Source organism: Sphaeramia orbicularis, chromosome 13 (genome assembly GCF_902148855.1).
Source record: "Sphaeramia orbicularis chromosome 13, fSphaOr1.1, whole genome shotgun sequence".
Lineage (NCBI taxonomy): Eukaryota > Metazoa > Chordata > Actinopteri > Kurtiformes > Apogonidae > Sphaeramia > Sphaeramia orbicularis.
In genome coordinates this window covers 20,716,560-20,734,044 of record NC_043969.1, presented here as the reverse complement: position 1 = coordinate 20,734,044, position 17,485 = coordinate 20,716,560, and the positions used below count along the sequence as shown (strand labels likewise).

Sequence of the window (17,485 nt, the reverse complement as noted above, 5' to 3'; positions counted from 1 at the left end):
TTTCTCCACCTCATCAGAATGCCAGCTGGTGTCTGAGGTCTGATTGTGTGTTCATGCTTGTCTGCCTTGTACAAGTGTGTGGATGTGTGTTGTGATTGTGTAAATGCCTGCTGGCTGTCTTGAAGAAAGCTGCTGGGGAGCTGATATGTAGAAGGATCCATCCTCCAGTTTCCTGTAATCCGGCTCACACTAGAGGCTGCCAGCCCACCAACCAGCCCACAGAAAGCAGACAGTGTCTTGGAAAAGCACTTGACATTTCACTGGCATTTCACAGAGACGACCCTGGAGGCTCTAACAGGGATCCTCATTTATTGCCCCTCTTTCCTTCTCCAAACACACGTTAGCTAAGGCCCAGGGAGGGATTGTTGAAACTTTGTCAACACTGGCACCCCGCTGAGAAATTTAGTGACTCCAGTGGGAATGGAGTTAATGAAAACAGATTGGTAGTCTAGTTTTACATGGGCTCTAAAGACATAGACTCTTTGGTGATTTCAGCGCTCAGATATTGAGACATTTCAATCCAGTGCAGCCGTTTAGTTACTATGTGCAGGTGTATAAAGCCACATTAACATGCTGACAATACGGCTTTTTCCTGATGATAAATACACAATGGGATCAGATTTATTATACAATGGCATCCCTACATTCACTGACACCTAATCTGTCTCACAGTTGTAACCACGCCAGTCCTTTAGACCATATCCGTTTACACACTGTCTGCCACACATATCTTCACGTTCCATTTTTCTTTCCTGCTGCTTCTTGCTAACAGAGAAAGCAATTATTACCATGCACTGACCATGTTTTCAGATGCTTCACACACTTATTCTGCCTCAGTACACAGCTGCCATCCTATGGAAAACATGGTGCACTGCATGTTATTTGACCCTAACCACATGTATCTGGTTCAAACATTCATTCATTTATTTTACACATTATTTTACATTAGTATTTGAACGTTATTATTCCAGTGGATGGATAGTAGCTGTGACAGCTTACGCTTTTGTGTACGATTTTCCAACAATTTTTTGGAGCAAATAAGGAAAATAGATTAATATATATGGGTGCTTCTATGAAACTGGTCCCTAAAAATAGGACATGGGGCTAAAAATTCAAACTAGATGTAGACTTATGTTATGAAGCTGGTTTGGAAGCACTCTGGGTCTAATTGTTTATTTTTATTTTATTTTTATTTCAAATATTTTACATTGTATTTAATACAAAAATCTGCATGTAACAGTCAAAAGGACACAAAAATTATGTGCTACTATTTTTTTTTTTTTTTTTAAATATCTCTTTATTCTCTCACAGGCACATTTTGGGAATTAACCTAATTATGCAAGGCAGAGTGTTTCACAAAAATGACTGCTGTTGCAAAATCTTTTGCAATGTATATGCATTTAACTGGGCAGGTTCTGCATGTAACGCAAGTGTACACGATGGGTTACACACAAAACCTGGAATGAGACTGACAGTTCATGAAAAACCCACATGTCTGGATTAGAAAAACCACTAGGATCAACAAATTTAACACAGTATCTTTATTTATATTGCTGTATAAGACCATTTCAAGCCATGTTTTCCAGATCAAATGCACTGACACCTTGGTAGCTTTTCATGTCCCAGTTTTCGTCCTATTTTTGACCCCAATATTTTGTTAAAAATTCATTAATTTTGGGATGGCTCAGAGCAAGAGTATACTTTTTTTTGCATTTATCTGAGGTCATCTTTAGGTATATCCTGTGGGGGAAGTATGTCTAAATTTCTCTTTTATTATTGGGTCTAAAAAGCTGACAAAGTGCCAGATACCAAAATATACCCAGTTTCATAGAAGCATCCATATAGTAAACCAGATAGTTCCAGCTTGTGTGTAACATGAGTTCTTAAAGACAGATGAAAAGGACTGGAGGTCATCGATTGAAATCCTTGAATCTTTCACAGAATCCATAAAGCAGTACCAATGAATGAGTACACCACTCTTTACTGTTTTCTCATTACATCCCTGTAAATGGTGTTAAAGGTGAAGCAAAAAAATGGGCACTAATTAAACAAGCCTGTTATTTGTGATAAGCTCAGACCAGCTTTAAGAACAGCAAGTAAGGGCATTTGAAGGGAAAATCCACATCAGGTGGTGTGTGAGGCACTCACACAACAAACTGCTGCTCGGTTACCGCAACATGTCTACTGCAGCTGCAAATATCACTGTAACTGGGCTTGTTTAGTACATACAAAACATATAACAATAATAATAATAATTATCATCATCATCATCATAATCATAATAATCATAACAATAATAATAATCATAATAATCATAATGATAAATTGTATTTATATAGCACTTTGATCAAAAGTGCTATATAAATACAATTTACAACTTACAACACAGCAATCAAAAAAAATAACAGATTCAATAAAATAAATGAAAACAATTTTAAATAAATACAATTCCAATAAAAGCAATTAAGAACAAGTTAAAATCCGAGTAACACCATAAGACTCAGAACATCCCACCTCAGTGCTTGTATACAACAGTAAACAAGTGGGTTAGCTCTGCTTTAAATACTTCTACTGTGTGATGTCAAGGGGGAAACTGTTCCACAGAGTTGGTGCTGGTAAAGAAAAAGCCCACTCACTGATGGTTTACTATATACTTTCCTTCTTTTCTGGGCACATAAGCAACAATCAACACTGTAGCAGAATGACTGTCTCTATTTACAGTATTGACAGATGTGTATATTTATGTCTCATAAAGGCTACCATGGCTTGTACTGCGAGGAGGAGTACAATGAGTGTCTGTCTGCACCCTGTCAAAACTACGCCACCTGCAGGGATCTCATCAATGCCTATGAATGTGTCTGCACACCACAGTTTGAAGGTGTGTATATGATGAGTTGAAGCACACGTTGGTAAATATTATAAAATCAGCCTTCTATGGATTATAACAAAGAAAATGGATCTGTGTTTTTCTTGTGTTTTACAGGCAGACACTGTGAAATCTACAAGGATCCTTGTCTGAAGATGCGTTGCCAGAACGGAGGCCGCTGTGAAAGTGCAGGACTGAACGCTTCATGTGCCTGCCCACCTGGATATATGGGTGAGCACAGTTCTATATATTAGATTGAATAGTGTAGCAGATACATTACCAGGTGGTAGAATGGTCACTCCATTAAGGGTGTATGATAGATGTGATAAGTGCCTTTAAAATGTGCTGAAAGAGATGCATTAATTTAGCTTTAGTTTATCCCATGGGTGTCACTCATTTTTATTCAACATACAGCCCAGTTTCATCTAAAGAACCACTTTTCAGGAACTTTGATTATACTCAAAACTATGAAAAACCTCGGCGCATTTCCATTGAATTTACCTGGATAAAAACCTTTCCCTTGATCCCAAACTTTCCCTGAAAAAATTTCCTGGTTGGGAGGTGGACTTTTCAGATTCTGTAGAATTCTTGTGGGCGGGGCTGGGTGCTAAAGAATACTGATTGGTGGAACACACTTGCAGTGTTCCACGCTTTCATTCATTGATTTACCCAGTGTATGGCTATGAACTTTGTCATTTTATTCTACTAGTTTCACTTCTTTTGTGTTCATTTGGAAAATGGAGAAAACTAAGAGAAGTGGACGGACGATGAGGCCCATTTGCTGGATGCACTGTCTGTCCATCTGAAGAGCATATCTGGCAAAGAGCCTGGACTTTAAAGAACACACAAAAAAAAAATCAGCAGGTCATCAAGTTGGCAACTCTAAATGGCAGAGCCTGATTTGAATACATTTACTCATAGATTACTAGGAATTATTTTAGCCAAACATTCCTGGTAATAAAAGTTCCTGGGAATCTGGTGGAAACGGGGCTAAGCAGGCCGGACCAGCTAAATGCCAATAAAATAAAAACACATCAACATTTTTCTCATGGTTTTAGTGAAAAAAGTAACATTTTAATATGAAAATGTTTACATTTACAAATTATCCTTTAAAAAAAAAATTAAATAACCTGAATATCCATGACCAACCTGAAATTTGTTAAGAAAAAAGCTAAATTTTAACAATATTATGCCTCCATTTATCATTTCACTTGTGCATTACAACTTACAGATTGCAGTGAATCTACAAAGGCGCAAAACATGCAGTAACAGGCATTTGGAACTGAAAAATATACTATTTAACTTCATGATCAAAACAACTTGTCAACACTCAGTGACACCATTGACTGTCAACGTCCTCTGTGTAACTTTTCCACTTTACAAATTCATCCTGTGGGTGGGATTGAACCCTTTGGCCAGTTGTGGCCTGCAGACCATATGTCTGACAGCCCTGGTTTATGCAATGTGCTTTTTACTTGAGTTGTTACTGAATGCAGCCACATGTGTCTAATCAGGGGAGAGGTGTGAGGTCGACATCAACGAGTGCGAGAGTAACCCTTGTCACCACGGTGGCACATGCATTGACCAATCAAACAGCTTCACCTGTCACTGTCCACCTGGGTGGGTGGGGCCCAGCTGCGAAATCCGTAAGTCATCCTGTCAGAAATCATCTGTCCAGCCATTCATTTAATGTCAGAGAAGTGAAAAACTGTGTCTGTGTGTCAGACCTGCAGTGGAAGCCGGCCCACTCTGAGGACACCCTGACCAACATGCCACGCCACTCCCTCTACATCATCATTGGGGCGCTGTGTGTGGCCTTCGTCCTCATGCTCATCATCCTCATTGTGGGCATCTGTCGCATCAGCCGAATCGAGTACCAGGGGTCGTCACGTCACGCCTACCAGGAGTTCTACAACTGCCGCAGCATTGACAGTGAATTCAGCAACGCCATCGCCTCCATCCGCCACGCCAGGTGAGGAACAAGGTTTAAGTAGAAACTCTAACCAAAGAAGAAGAATCATTTTGGGTTATCTCTGAACGCCTGCATTTTTATGTTTCTGTCATATGTTGATGTGTAGTTAAGTATTTTCTTTTCTTTTTTTTCTTTTTTTTTTTACATCCACTGTTTTCTGGGTATTTTCCCTTTTTTTTGGAGCTTTTTATATGTTTAAAGACAAATATGCCTCATTCACCATATCAGTTTTAGCCCAGTCTAAACAAACTATGGGGCTACTTTACAGAATAAATCTTGATGATGCATTATTGATATGTTGTTCATGCTTTCTTGTTAGATTTGGCAAGAAGTCCAGGCCTGCCATGTATGATGCCACCCCCATAGCCTATGAAGACTACAGTCCTGATGACAAGCCTTTGGTTACCCTTATTAAAACTAAGGATTTGTAAGAAAAAAGCAACAACCATCCCAACACATACATAAAAGCCACCACATACACACAACATAACACACACAACGTCAGTACAAATCTTAAAGTATTTCTTAAGAAAAAATAAATAACAAAACTGAATGTAAAGTGAAGAATAAAAAAAAGTAAATAAAAAATCTAAATATACCATGTACTTTCAAAAGAAGAAATCTGGAATTTGATACATCTATTTTCCTGTCAAAGTCCATGATAAGGCTTTATTGTAGCATAAGAGCATACTTTGCATTACCTACGCTGACAATGATGATGGATGGGCAACACTACCGGTAACCTCTGCTGTACAATAGAGTGATGACTTTAGTCTGTACCAGACTGTCTGTCTGTAGGCAGGGCCAGCCACCTATGAGCCCAGTTTCTAAGTGTAAACTCAGCAGACAGTGCTGACAACAGTCCTTACAGGTGTCGTAGACATAGGTGCACTCCCTGTGGTGCACACACTGTACCTTTTCTATATTTAAAAAAATTCTGCAGTAGGTTGCCTTACTTTGTGCATGGTTAGATTTGATGTTCTCTCTGCATTATTTTAAAACCCTTTGTACTTTGTTGTTGGTTGTTATATTTTTCATTGCAGTTGTATTTCTCTCTGTCAGCATTGTGCCAAATATTTTCTCTGGGTAATTTGTGGTTATAGATTCAATACATACATGTACTGACATGATTAGTCACATGGGAGCTCATGGAGATTTCATTTAAATACATATTGTCCAGTTCTTTACATGCAAGTTTCTCATGGTGTATGAATAGTAAAGAAAGTGGGTTTACTGGAGTACTGTGACCCTAGCATCCTACTGTATGTATTTCAGTGATATTTGGTAATAGGTAGGTATTATCTCAATGCACAGAAACATAGTCGGTTTAATGCGACGTACCTGTTAGAACCAGTGTACAGATTCACCTCTAGTAATGACAGTGTTGAATAATTTCTGGACAGTTTGCCAGAGAGGCCTCTTAACTGAGAGAGGAATAGGAAGCAGCCGAGAGAGAGAGAGCGGAGAAATGAAGACAGAAGGTAACATTGACTGCTCCAGTGTATACTGTGTGTGCTTCTGTGTCCCGCCAATGGAAAACTCTCTGTCTGTGCAGCTGTGTTGTTCCTCTCAAGGTCAAGCAGTGTTTTAACAATAGGCTCAACTAATCCTCTGGTCTTTTTTTCTCTCATTTTAAATACAGCAACCACACGATTACCTATTATCTATGTTGAATGATGTAAACAATAAAAACTCAAGTGAACATAATGGACTCACAGAGGTGTTTTGTGTAAATTCTTGTGTATTTAAACTTACACCAATCAGTTTAACACAGCTGCAAAATCTTCCAGCGACTCGGGGTCAACAAACTCTCAAAGCTTCAGGGACTTTTGCTTTTCTTTTCAGTTTCAGTGTGACAAATTTGGATTGTGCCACTTTGGCATGCGTCGTTTTTATCTCTACACAAGTGCAGACTGTAGTCCCAGTTTGGTTTTCAACTTAAGTGTTTTTTTTTTTTCTTAATCTAAAATATATAGTCAAAAGAAGCAGCACAGAATAAAGCAAATACCATCTGGCCGTTCATGTTTAGATGGCGCCTTGTTTCATTTACCATAATCATATCTCTGGCTCAAATTTAACTCACTTTTTGGTTCTTGTGAGACAGCAATGGTTTGTTAAATTGAACTGTTTGATAAAGGTTCCACAAACATTCTATGAAACCACACAGTGACCTACTAAAATAAATTTTGGGCTAAAGTGACAAACTTGTGTAAAGTATAAAGAAGAAAAAAAAAAAGCCTTCAAACTTTGCACTGTGTCTGCTTTTCTATAACATCCCAAGGTCATACCACCAGACTAAACCGTCAGCCGTGGGAACGACCGTTTATGGAGTGTTGTGAACACCCTCAGTGACCTCAGGCTTTATCCAGATGTTCCCCAAGTAAACATCTCTAAATACAGGCTGTGACGGCAGAGTCATGTCGCTCAACACACCTACATATATTATGTGCGGACACACACACACACACACACACACACACACACTGAGACCACCACATGTTAATGACGGCTCTCACCTTGGTCTGAGGTGGAGGCCTTGTGCTTGACTTTTGGCCTTTTCATGCCCTGGAGGGTCACTGTTTTGTTTGACGACACATCATTTAGCAGAGGTTCTCTTTCAAGACTTAGAAACATTTAATGTCTCCCACTGAGCAAAGAGCAGCTCTGTTGTTTGATGCTGTATAACTTTAAAGAACACAATTATTACCTAATAATTTGAGTAGATGTAATAATATGTTTCATATTGTAGTTTTAAACAGTATATAAAATTCATTCAAAACTCATGTCAGCATTAATTTTAAAGAGTTTTGGCAGCTAAAATATTGTTTTAGCCAAAACCTTTAATCTTTTATTAACAACTCTTCCACAAGTTTAAAAGCAAGTCAATGATTTCATCCATATTTTCCCACTGAATAATGAACTTTACTTCAGTAGATTCCCAGACTTTACTTCAAGGATAACAAGGTCTTACCAAGGCAATCTCAGTTCAGACCGAATGTTTTCATTACAACATGTTTTTGAGAAGCTTAAGAAGATTGTGTGGGCATGACTGTGGCAGTTCACTATAAACTTTGTCCTTGGCTGCTTTGTGAAACTTGGGAATTAGGAGAATGGAAGTAACCACATTTTTACTGCCACGAGCCACTGAAATAATGCCATGCCATTTATGTCTGCTTTTATGTGATCATTTTACAACATTCCTACACTAGTTGGACGATCTGATTGGGATTACAAATTCTTCAAGTCTTTTTAATGGTGCTTAAGTTCATAATGGGCACTTTTTGATCTCTGGTTGAAAACATGTAAATGTACAGTGTGCAACTAAATGAAAATTTTATGTGGAAATTACTTTTTTTTTTTAAATTTAAAATGTGTAAATGTGTCATAAAAATGAGCATCTTTCCAATTTGGATGCACATCCAGAATTTCTCCGAACAATTCACAAGGCTGCATTTATGTTTGCTTGGGTTCCTCAGTGTCGATCTGCTGCTCCTCTAAAGATCCAAATAATGTACAACACTACCTACTGTACACTTAGACTGTGGTGTCCTTTAATGTCTCCCAACACACACCAACATAAGCATAGTGGCACATGCAAATGTTGCCCATTGTACCTTTAATTTTGTGTGTCTTTTCATCGTCATTATTTACACTGACTGGCCACTTTATTAGGTATATCTTCAACTGCAACTGCACAACTACAACTTCAACTACACAAATATCAATATATCAAATATCAAAACACCAATTACATGGCAGGAACTCTTTGTATTTAGGTATGTAGACATGGTCAGGATGATCTGTTGCAGTTCAAACTAAACATAAGAATGGGGAAGAAAGGTGATTAAAGTGATTTTGTACTCGCCATGGTTTGTGCCAGATGATCTCATTCTAAATATTTCAGAAACTGCTGATCTACTGTTATTATTTAGGTTTACAACCATCTCTAAATCTCTCGCGAATGGTCCGAATTAACCCATAAACACCCAGTGCTACTTTTATGGCAATACAAAAATAGCCTTTTCTCTTTAACATTTCTTAAGTGGTTTATCACCGTTGACTCTTATATTATGCTCTGTGTTTTGCATTTTCAAGTGAAAATCAAATATTTTCCTGAGTGTAATTTACTGATCATATAGCTGGTCATTGAAGCTCAAATTAAAGTTGAGTGTTATTATATCAGAAACACAGAAAACCAAAGAAAATGTGACTTTTTTAGTCAAATCTATCATTAACTGAACATAAACCAAGTGTGTCCATTCACTGTCATTGATCGAACGCCATAGGTTTTAGTAGTGAATCAATGTTGTAGAAGATGACAGTGTTTCCATGGTAACTATGAAGCCTCTGAATGTCCAAATAGCTCATATCTGATGACCATGAAAAGATGATAAACTACATTTTACACCAATTATTTACATGTATTGATAGGATTAGTGGATCAATAGGTATTAAACAGTTTATATCAGTAGATGGTTTTGGTTGACAGTGGATGTTTGGGTCTTTTTGGGTTAAAATGTAAAAGATGGCTTGCCTTTCTCATCAATATTGCATTAAATTGTGAAATCTATTGATAGCAGAATATTAATCCATGCCTGCACAGTCTTATATTTTTAGGGTTTGCATAGTTTGTGTCACTGAAGTGGTGCGTCCCAAAGTGATATTTTCTTCCCAAATCCCTTGGCTCACAGGTGTCAAACATGCGGCCCGGGGGCCAAATCTGGACCGCCAAAGAGTCCAGTCCGGCCCTTGGGATGAAGTTGTGAAATGCAAAAATTACACTAAGATATTAACAATTCTTTTAGCTCAGGTTCCACATTCAGACCAATTCAATCTCAAGTGGGTCAGACCAGTCAAATACTATCACAATAACCTATAAATACTCACAATTCCTAATTTTCTCTTAGTAAATGTAAATATTTTCATGAATTTACACTAAAACAAAGTATAATTTCACAAAAAATGTGAATAACCTGAACAAATATGAACAACCTGAAATGTTTTAAGAGAAGTAATTTCAATTTTAACAATATTCTGCCTGATTTTCAATGTTTTGTGTGTTTGTAAACCCACTGTGATCTGTAAGTTATAATGAACATACGGAAATGATAAACTGAGGCAGAATATTGTTAAAATTACACTCATTGTTTTGGTTTGTTCATGTTATTCACATTGTTTGAAAGGATTGTTTGCGGATGTAAAGATTTTCATTGCTTAATTTTACTTTTTTCACTCTAAAACATTGAGAAAATTTTGAAGTTGACATTATTTATATATTATTATGTTATTATTTGTCTGGTTCAGCCCACTTCAGATCAAATTTAGCTGAATGTGGCCCCTGAACTAAAATGAGTTTGACACCCCTGCCTTGGCTGGTTGAAACCTCCATTTCCGAAAGCACCTGAAAGCAACATGGTGTAAGACCTGCTACACACACACACACACACACACACACACACACACACACACACACACACACACACACAGACAGTAGACTGGAAAAACACTTGGATCCTGTCAAAGAAATGTATTATTACTAATAAGGTATGAGAAGTTACTTTTAAATTGATCCATAGATGTTATCCGGTAAAGACCTATCTGGAAAAATATAAAAAAAAAAAATATTGATACTCTTTGTTCTTTTTGCAGCAATGCAGAGGAAACAGTATGTCATTTATTTTGGGATTGCACCCACACACATATATTTTGGATTGGTTTAAATAATTTTATAAACACAAAAATTGACTCTTCATGTAAACTGAACTTTCAACACATTTTATTTGGCCTATCACAAATTGATAAAATAACTCCAGAAAAAAGATATATTATCAACCTTTTGATTATTTTTGCCAAATTTCACATTCATTGCTCCAAATTTGCACACCAACATCCAAACATTACTGTTTTTAAAGCCCTTTTTTCCAATTATGTAGACAATTTGAGGAACATCATAAATTCGAAAGCAAATTAAAAAAAAAAAAAAAAAAGGATAATCTTATTTAATTTGTATAATTTCTATGTCTACCTCGAACAATTTTTATTATTTATTTATTTATTTTTTTTCTAATGTTTTTACTTACATCACAGGTGTCAAACATGTGGCCTGGGGGCCAAATCTGGCCCACCAAAGGGTCCAATCCAGCCCGCGGGATGAATTTGTGAAAAGTTGCAAAAAATTACACTGAAGATATTAACAATCAGCGGTGTCAAAATCATTTTAACTCAGGTTCCACATACAGACACATACAGTCCAATTAGATTTTAAGTGGGCCAGAACCGGTAAAATATTATCATAATAACCTATAAATAATGACAACCCCAAATTTTCTCTTTGTTTTTTGGTGTAAAAAGTTAAAAATTACATGAAAATGTTCACATTACCAAACTATACGTTTACAAAAAATGGATAACCTGAACAAATATGAACAAATGGAAATGTCTTAAGAAAAGTAAATGCAATTTTACCAATATTCTGCCTGCTACTAATTGTTTTGTGCGATTGTAATGAACATGTGTAAATGATAAACTGATAAACCGAGGCAGAATATTGTTAAAATTGCATTTGTTTTTCTTAAGACAATAGAGGGTATGCACATACGCCCCTGGGCCACGCCCCTCTAAGTCAGACTGAGTGGCAAAAACCAACCTGCTCAACATGACGGAGTAAAGCAGTAAACACAGCCTGACCAGGAAAATGTGAAATATGAAATTAAATTAAGGACAATTGGGCTGGACATGGATCTGTACGAGCTACCATGTGGACAGAAATGGAGTATCCTGACATCCAGGGTGTAGGGGATCATCACTATTTTTACCTGAAACAAATGTACATGGTTTCATCATTACTGACAACCAGGGTGCAAAACTAGGGCCCAGAACCAGCTGATCCAAAGTGCATTTACAGTAGATCGTGTACTGACCCCAGTGAATATATGCATGATCTACTAGTACTGAGGAGATTTACTGAGTCTAGTTCAGATCAAATACTTTATACAACACAGATGCTACTGCTGTGGACCAGCAGGGCACCACTGGATTCTGGGAAATTAGGACATTTTTCCACCTGTTTTTAAATTACGACATTATTCTTGCAATACCATGGTTTTATTGTCGGAATATGACGACTTTAATCTCATAAACGAATGACATTTTTATGAGTTGTTTTTTTTTTATAACTGCGACTTTATTCTCATAACATCATGATTGTTTTTGTATTTGACTTTATTATCATAAAATTATGGGTTTTATATCGATATTTTATGACTTTATACTCATAGTGACAAGTGTTTTTATTTTCTTATGTGGTCCTAATACTCCATCGTAGCTTTATTCTCCAGTTCCCCTGTATTTGTAAAACTAGGTTGGCCTCAGTTTAAGTTAGTTTACTAATGATGTAGGAGCACAAGGTTCAGAATCACAAAATGAAGACAAAAACCAGGAAAGATCTGATCATGAAACCAAGAGCTGCACTAAGACGGAACGTTAGCCAAAACAATATGTGATTTAAGGTCTGATTTGACCCAAAAATACAGCATAAATTAATGTTACCTGACACCAAACAGGATCCACAGATCTAGGTTTGGTTTCCTGGATTTGTGGATCCATCTATGTCTCTTTTCTTTGTCTTTCGGTGTCTGTAAAACGATAGCTCCGACTGCTTTTCAAATCTGTTCATACAATGAATTGCACAACAGCTTTTCCCCATTTTTTTTTATTAGATATTGTTCTTAAGTTTAGACAGTATTGAAGCCAACACTGCTACTCTACTCCCTCTTTCTGCCACTCAGTGGCGTAACCATGGTGACTTCCGCTAGTGATGATGTTACGTGCATACCCTCTATTCAAGTTATTCATGCTATTCAGATTTTTAAGGAAACTTTGTAGATGTAAACCTGATCATAATAGAATTTTACTTTTTTCACTGTTATTATCAGTGGTGGAGAATCCCAGCTCCATAAAGTAAAAGTCCTGCCATGTATTTGTTCCAACCATTCACTGAACCAGCCCATTTTGATCAGCTCGACTCCTTATCCAGGTAGATGGAATAATTAGTGGAATCACCTGAGTTAAGTGAACAGATAGAACCAATACATGGCAGGACTTTTACTTTATGGAGCTGGGATTCTCTACCACTGGTTATTATTTTACCCACTGGAGAGAAAATTGGACTGAACATGGCCCCTGAACTAAAATGAGTTTGTATTTCTATAGATTTGAAATGTAAAATATTCTGTGAATTATGAAACTTTCTATCCTTGTTTGTTGTATACTATTATGTATATATACTGTTCAATGTTCATTGTTCAAATAATAATATATATACATATAAAAAAACAACAACACAGACACAGACAGACACAGTAGCTCCACCTGCTGGCCGGTGTGCGCACTGCAGCCAGGCGGAGCAACACCTTCATTACAGACCAGTCCAGATTGGAGGAGGACACAGAGGCGAGCCGTGAGAGCGAACAGATGTGAACTGGACTACGAAAAGACAGCAAGCTGTAGTGAAGACGGAGAACCTCTGATTCCGCTAACATGTGGCAACCCGCGTCGGAGCGACTGCAGGTAGGACACGGGTGTCCGTGGGACGCGTACTGTGGACAGAAGCGGTAAACACAGGCTGGATCCGCGGGTACACTAAACTGAAACCCTGCGTGGCTGTGGGTAGCTCCAACCTGGATAGACTAGAGCGGCTGTACAGCAGCTCCAGATGTGAAATAACAGACGTAAATAGCAGACATGTAGACATTTACGCATTTGTGCTCATTTGCGTCTTATTGTGGCGCTGCCTTTAAACGCACCTATTCACGTTACGCAAGTCCGGGGCACCCTGCAACAAATGTAGCCCCCTGCATTCCTCTGCTAATCCACTGCTGATGAGGATTTCTTATCATTTCCAAGACGAACATTGTGTTCATAAATAAGTGTTGTAGCCCACGGGCTGCTCCACACACACACGCACACACGCACGCACACGCAGCTCCACACTAACCCACGGTGCGCAGCTGCAGGCCTTCTCCTGTTGTCACTGTTTTTCCTTAATGTTAGCACATTAGGATGCTTCAGCTCTGTTTTCCTATTCGTTCCCGTGTGGAATGCCTAAAAGCAGGCTGTGCTCAGTAACCTGCTGCCTGTGACCTGCTCACAAATGGAAAAAAAGCCGCCGTTAATGACACGTAGTTTCAGATCCAGGGGCAAACCGTGCACCGAGCCCGGCTTCACGTCTCCTGCAGACCTAATGCTCTCCAGATGTCGGCCTGTGGACTGCCTGCCAAGTCAACTTGCACAATCCCTTCTTCTGCCCGGGCGTCAAGAAGATGGAATCACGAAATATTAAAAGAGAGTTCCGGTGTTTTTCTTCCAATCAGATGTGGAGTTAGTGGCTGTTGTAAATGAAGCGCACATCTGCATGGCCGTCCAAACAAAGCACTGCATTTATTTAACATGAGGCTGGAACCCACTCATCTGGACTACATGTAGACCTGGAGCTGTTAGAACCCACAACCGAGCTGTCAGTGATCAGTTTGATCCAACACATGAACTGTGTTGGTATGTTCAACAAGTGTCATGAAGTCTATAGCAGGGGTGTCAAACTCATTTTCTTCCAGGGGCCACATTCAGCCCGATTTAACCCTTTCATGCACGAATTATGAAAACCTTAATCAAAATTTTTTCCGGAGTGTTTTTATTCCTCTTTAGGCATGAAAAAAAACAATGCGATTGAAAATTTTCTTCTGAAAAATAAATAAAAAAGAATAATAATAATAATAATAATAAAAATAATAATAATGAAAAAAAAAAATCTTATGAACCTATTTTTCATGAAGCTACAAAAATGTCCACTCAGCTGGAAGCCACACATTTAATTTTTGATGCACAGAAACATGAATTTACTGATAAATTGTGTAAAAACTATGGGGAGGGCTTGTGATTCTGGGGTTTATGCTCAGGAGAGATCTACATAATGTCACCAATTCATGTCAGAAAAGATATGTAGTGTCTTAAAACTTTAATAAAGATATGTGTAAAAAAAACAAACAAACAAAAAAGAAACGAAAAGAACAACAAAATCCATGAATATACAAGAGAACAGCTGTAGAATAGCTGTCCACTGTAGTGGCCAGTATGCATGAAAGGGTTAATCTGCAGTGGTCAGGACTAGTAAAATAATAGCATGATAGGCTATAAATAATGACAACTCCAAATTGTGTTAGTGCAAAAAATAACATTCAATTATGCCAATATTTACATTTATAAACTATCCAAACAAAAAGGATGTGAATAAGATTATATTTAATTATGTTAAGAAATGTAAGTACAATTTTATCAATATTATGACTTGACTTATCATTTATACATATGCATTACAGATCAGATCTACAACGGCACCAAACTCTTAGTAACAGGCAGAAAATTGTTCTTTCAAATATTTTTATTTCGAAGCTTCGTCACAGTTACAGATATGAAATCCCCCAGTTGGCACATCATGCTTCATTTTTAGTATCAACACAACACAACAAACACACCTTCAGAAATAAATGGCATTGATAGAGTAAGAAAAGAAAAAGGAAAAACAAAAAACAAAACAGAAAACAACAGGACAAAAAAAAATAAATAAATAAAAAAATGAAAAAAATAAACATATCATCCACCCCCTCAACCCCCCCTCCCCCTCCCCATCCCCAGAGCCATTAAAATAGGTTGATGTAGTGCTACGCTGTGGGCTACTGCTTATGTAGTGGATCTGAACTATTTGGCCTTTCCATATATGACATCACTGGTTTCCAAATGTTTTCAAATTCTCCCAGCTTGTCGCTAAGTGAAGGGTGTCCATCATTGTTGTTATCCAGGCTTTAAAAGTTGGTGTCTCTTTTGACTTCCACAACAGGAGAATAAGCTTCTTTGCACAGAGAAGGCCATAGGACAGGAGGTGACGCTGTACCTTCTGCAGATTTCTGGAGCTTTCTGAAGCTCCCAGTAAAACCAGTAGGGGATCTGGTCTTAACTACAGGCAGAAAATTGTTAAAAATGCACTTCATTTTCTTTAGATATTTCAGGTTATTCATATTTGTTCAGGTTATTCACATTTTATTGTTAAAGGATAGTTTCTTAATGTTAATATTTTCATAATTTTAATGTTTTTTGCACTGAATCTAAGAGAAAAAAATGGTGTTGTCATTATTTATGGGTTATTATAATAGTATTTTTGAGTTCGATGCCCTAATTTGCCCTTTGCAAATTCATCCCGCGGGCCGGATTGGAAACTTTGGCGGGCTGGTTTTGGCCCCTGGGCCACATGTTTGACACCTGTGCTCTATATAGACTACTGTGTATTTGTTTGTACCAGGGTGTAGCGGCTATTTGTCATCAAAATTAAATCAACTTAAAGGTGACTAAACTTAAGGCTTCAACATAACTCAAATAACCACTAGATGCACCATGGGTTTGTGGTTTACGCAGTCAAAAATACAATGTCCATACCATAAATGTAGTTCAAGAGGTTTAGTTTCAAGATTTTGCCGGCAAACAACAACTAAGGCCTTTTGTGCGGCCTCTCCTGCTCATCCTGTCTGACTGTCTGAATGACTGGTTATCTGGTTGTCCGGTTGTCTGGTAAAAAACCATAGGCCCACCCAGGTGCATGCTGGTCTAACTTGGTGCTGCCTATTTATACCCAGGTGCCCACGGTCTAAACCAATAAGAAAACACAAAACAAAAGGTGCTAAAGCACATATGTTTTCAGTGCATATGTTAGTGTATATACGTGTATAATACCTTTTTCTCTTTTTCACCTCTGAAGGCAAACAATTCTGTTTTTCTATATTCTTCTTCTTATTTTTATTTTTGATATCTGCTTTTTTTTTTTATTGTTTGCACCAACAGAACCAAGACAAATTCCTTGTAATGTAAAAATTACTTGGCAATAAATCTGATTCCGATTCTAAATACTAAAGAATGAAAGCAATAACCATGAAAATCAAAAAATATATTCTAAATATTAAACAAACAAAAAACAAACAGGAAAAAAACAAACAAAAAGTAAACAGAAAAGGTAAATTAACTTTAAACAAAAAAACTAAACTGACAAATAGCTCCTACACAGAGGTCAAACTCATCATTCAGTCCAATTTGATCAATACAAACCTAGAAATCATGAAAACTCCAAATTTTTGTTTTCATTTTAATGCAAAAAAGAAAAAAAAAAGTTTACATTTACAGACTGTCCTTTCCATTTAAAAAAAATGTGAAAAACCAGAACAACCAGAAATTTCTCAAGAAAAATAAGTCCAATTTTAACAATATTATGCCACAGCTTAACAAAGTTACACACGAGTAGGAAAACTTGCAGGTGGCAGTGGTTCTACAAAGGCACAAATAGTAGTGAACTTTATTATCAAAACACCTTATCTAGACTCAGTGACACCCTTGACTGTTAATGTTTCCTGTGTCATTTTTCCACTTCACAAATCTATCCTTTGGTTCAGATTGGACCTTTCAGTGGGCCAGCTGTGGCCCACGGCCCATATGTTTGACACCCCTGGTTTACACCTGACAACAGAATCATGTGATGCAGTTTCAGCCCAAATTCTCATTTAACTTTAAAGGTTTGGACTTTATATTTTAATTTGTTGTAACACGCTCTA

At 37.5% G+C, this 17,485-nt stretch overlaps 2 protein-coding genes across 2 annotated transcripts in view; both read left to right on the top strand.

Moving 5' to 3' along the window:
• Window positions 1–6,549, top strand: part of dner (delta/notch-like EGF repeat containing) — a 104,999-nt gene extending 98,450 nt beyond the window's left edge. The window contains exons 9-13 of the mRNA XM_030152097.1: window positions 2,756–2,878; window positions 2,984–3,097; window positions 4,381–4,512; window positions 4,592–4,838; window positions 5,158–6,549. Coding sequence (XP_030007957.1) covers window positions 2,756–2,878; window positions 2,984–3,097; window positions 4,381–4,512; window positions 4,592–4,838; window positions 5,158–5,269 — 728 coding nt within the window. The 3' untranslated portion in view covers window positions 5,270–6,549. The remainder of the gene's footprint in view (window positions 1–2,755; window positions 2,879–2,983; window positions 3,098–4,380; window positions 4,513–4,591; window positions 4,839–5,157) is intronic.
• Window positions 6,550–13,247: 6,698 nt separating this feature from the next.
• The window catches only part of pid1 (phosphotyrosine interaction domain containing 1), a 38,717-nt gene continuing 34,479 nt past the window's right edge, over window positions 13,248–17,485 (top strand). Inside the window, exon 1 of the mRNA XM_030152207.1 lies at window positions 13,248–13,406. Within this exon, the coding sequence (XP_030008067.1) occupies window positions 13,377–13,406 (30 nt within the window). The 5' untranslated portion in view covers window positions 13,248–13,376. The remainder of the gene's footprint in view (window positions 13,407–17,485) is intronic.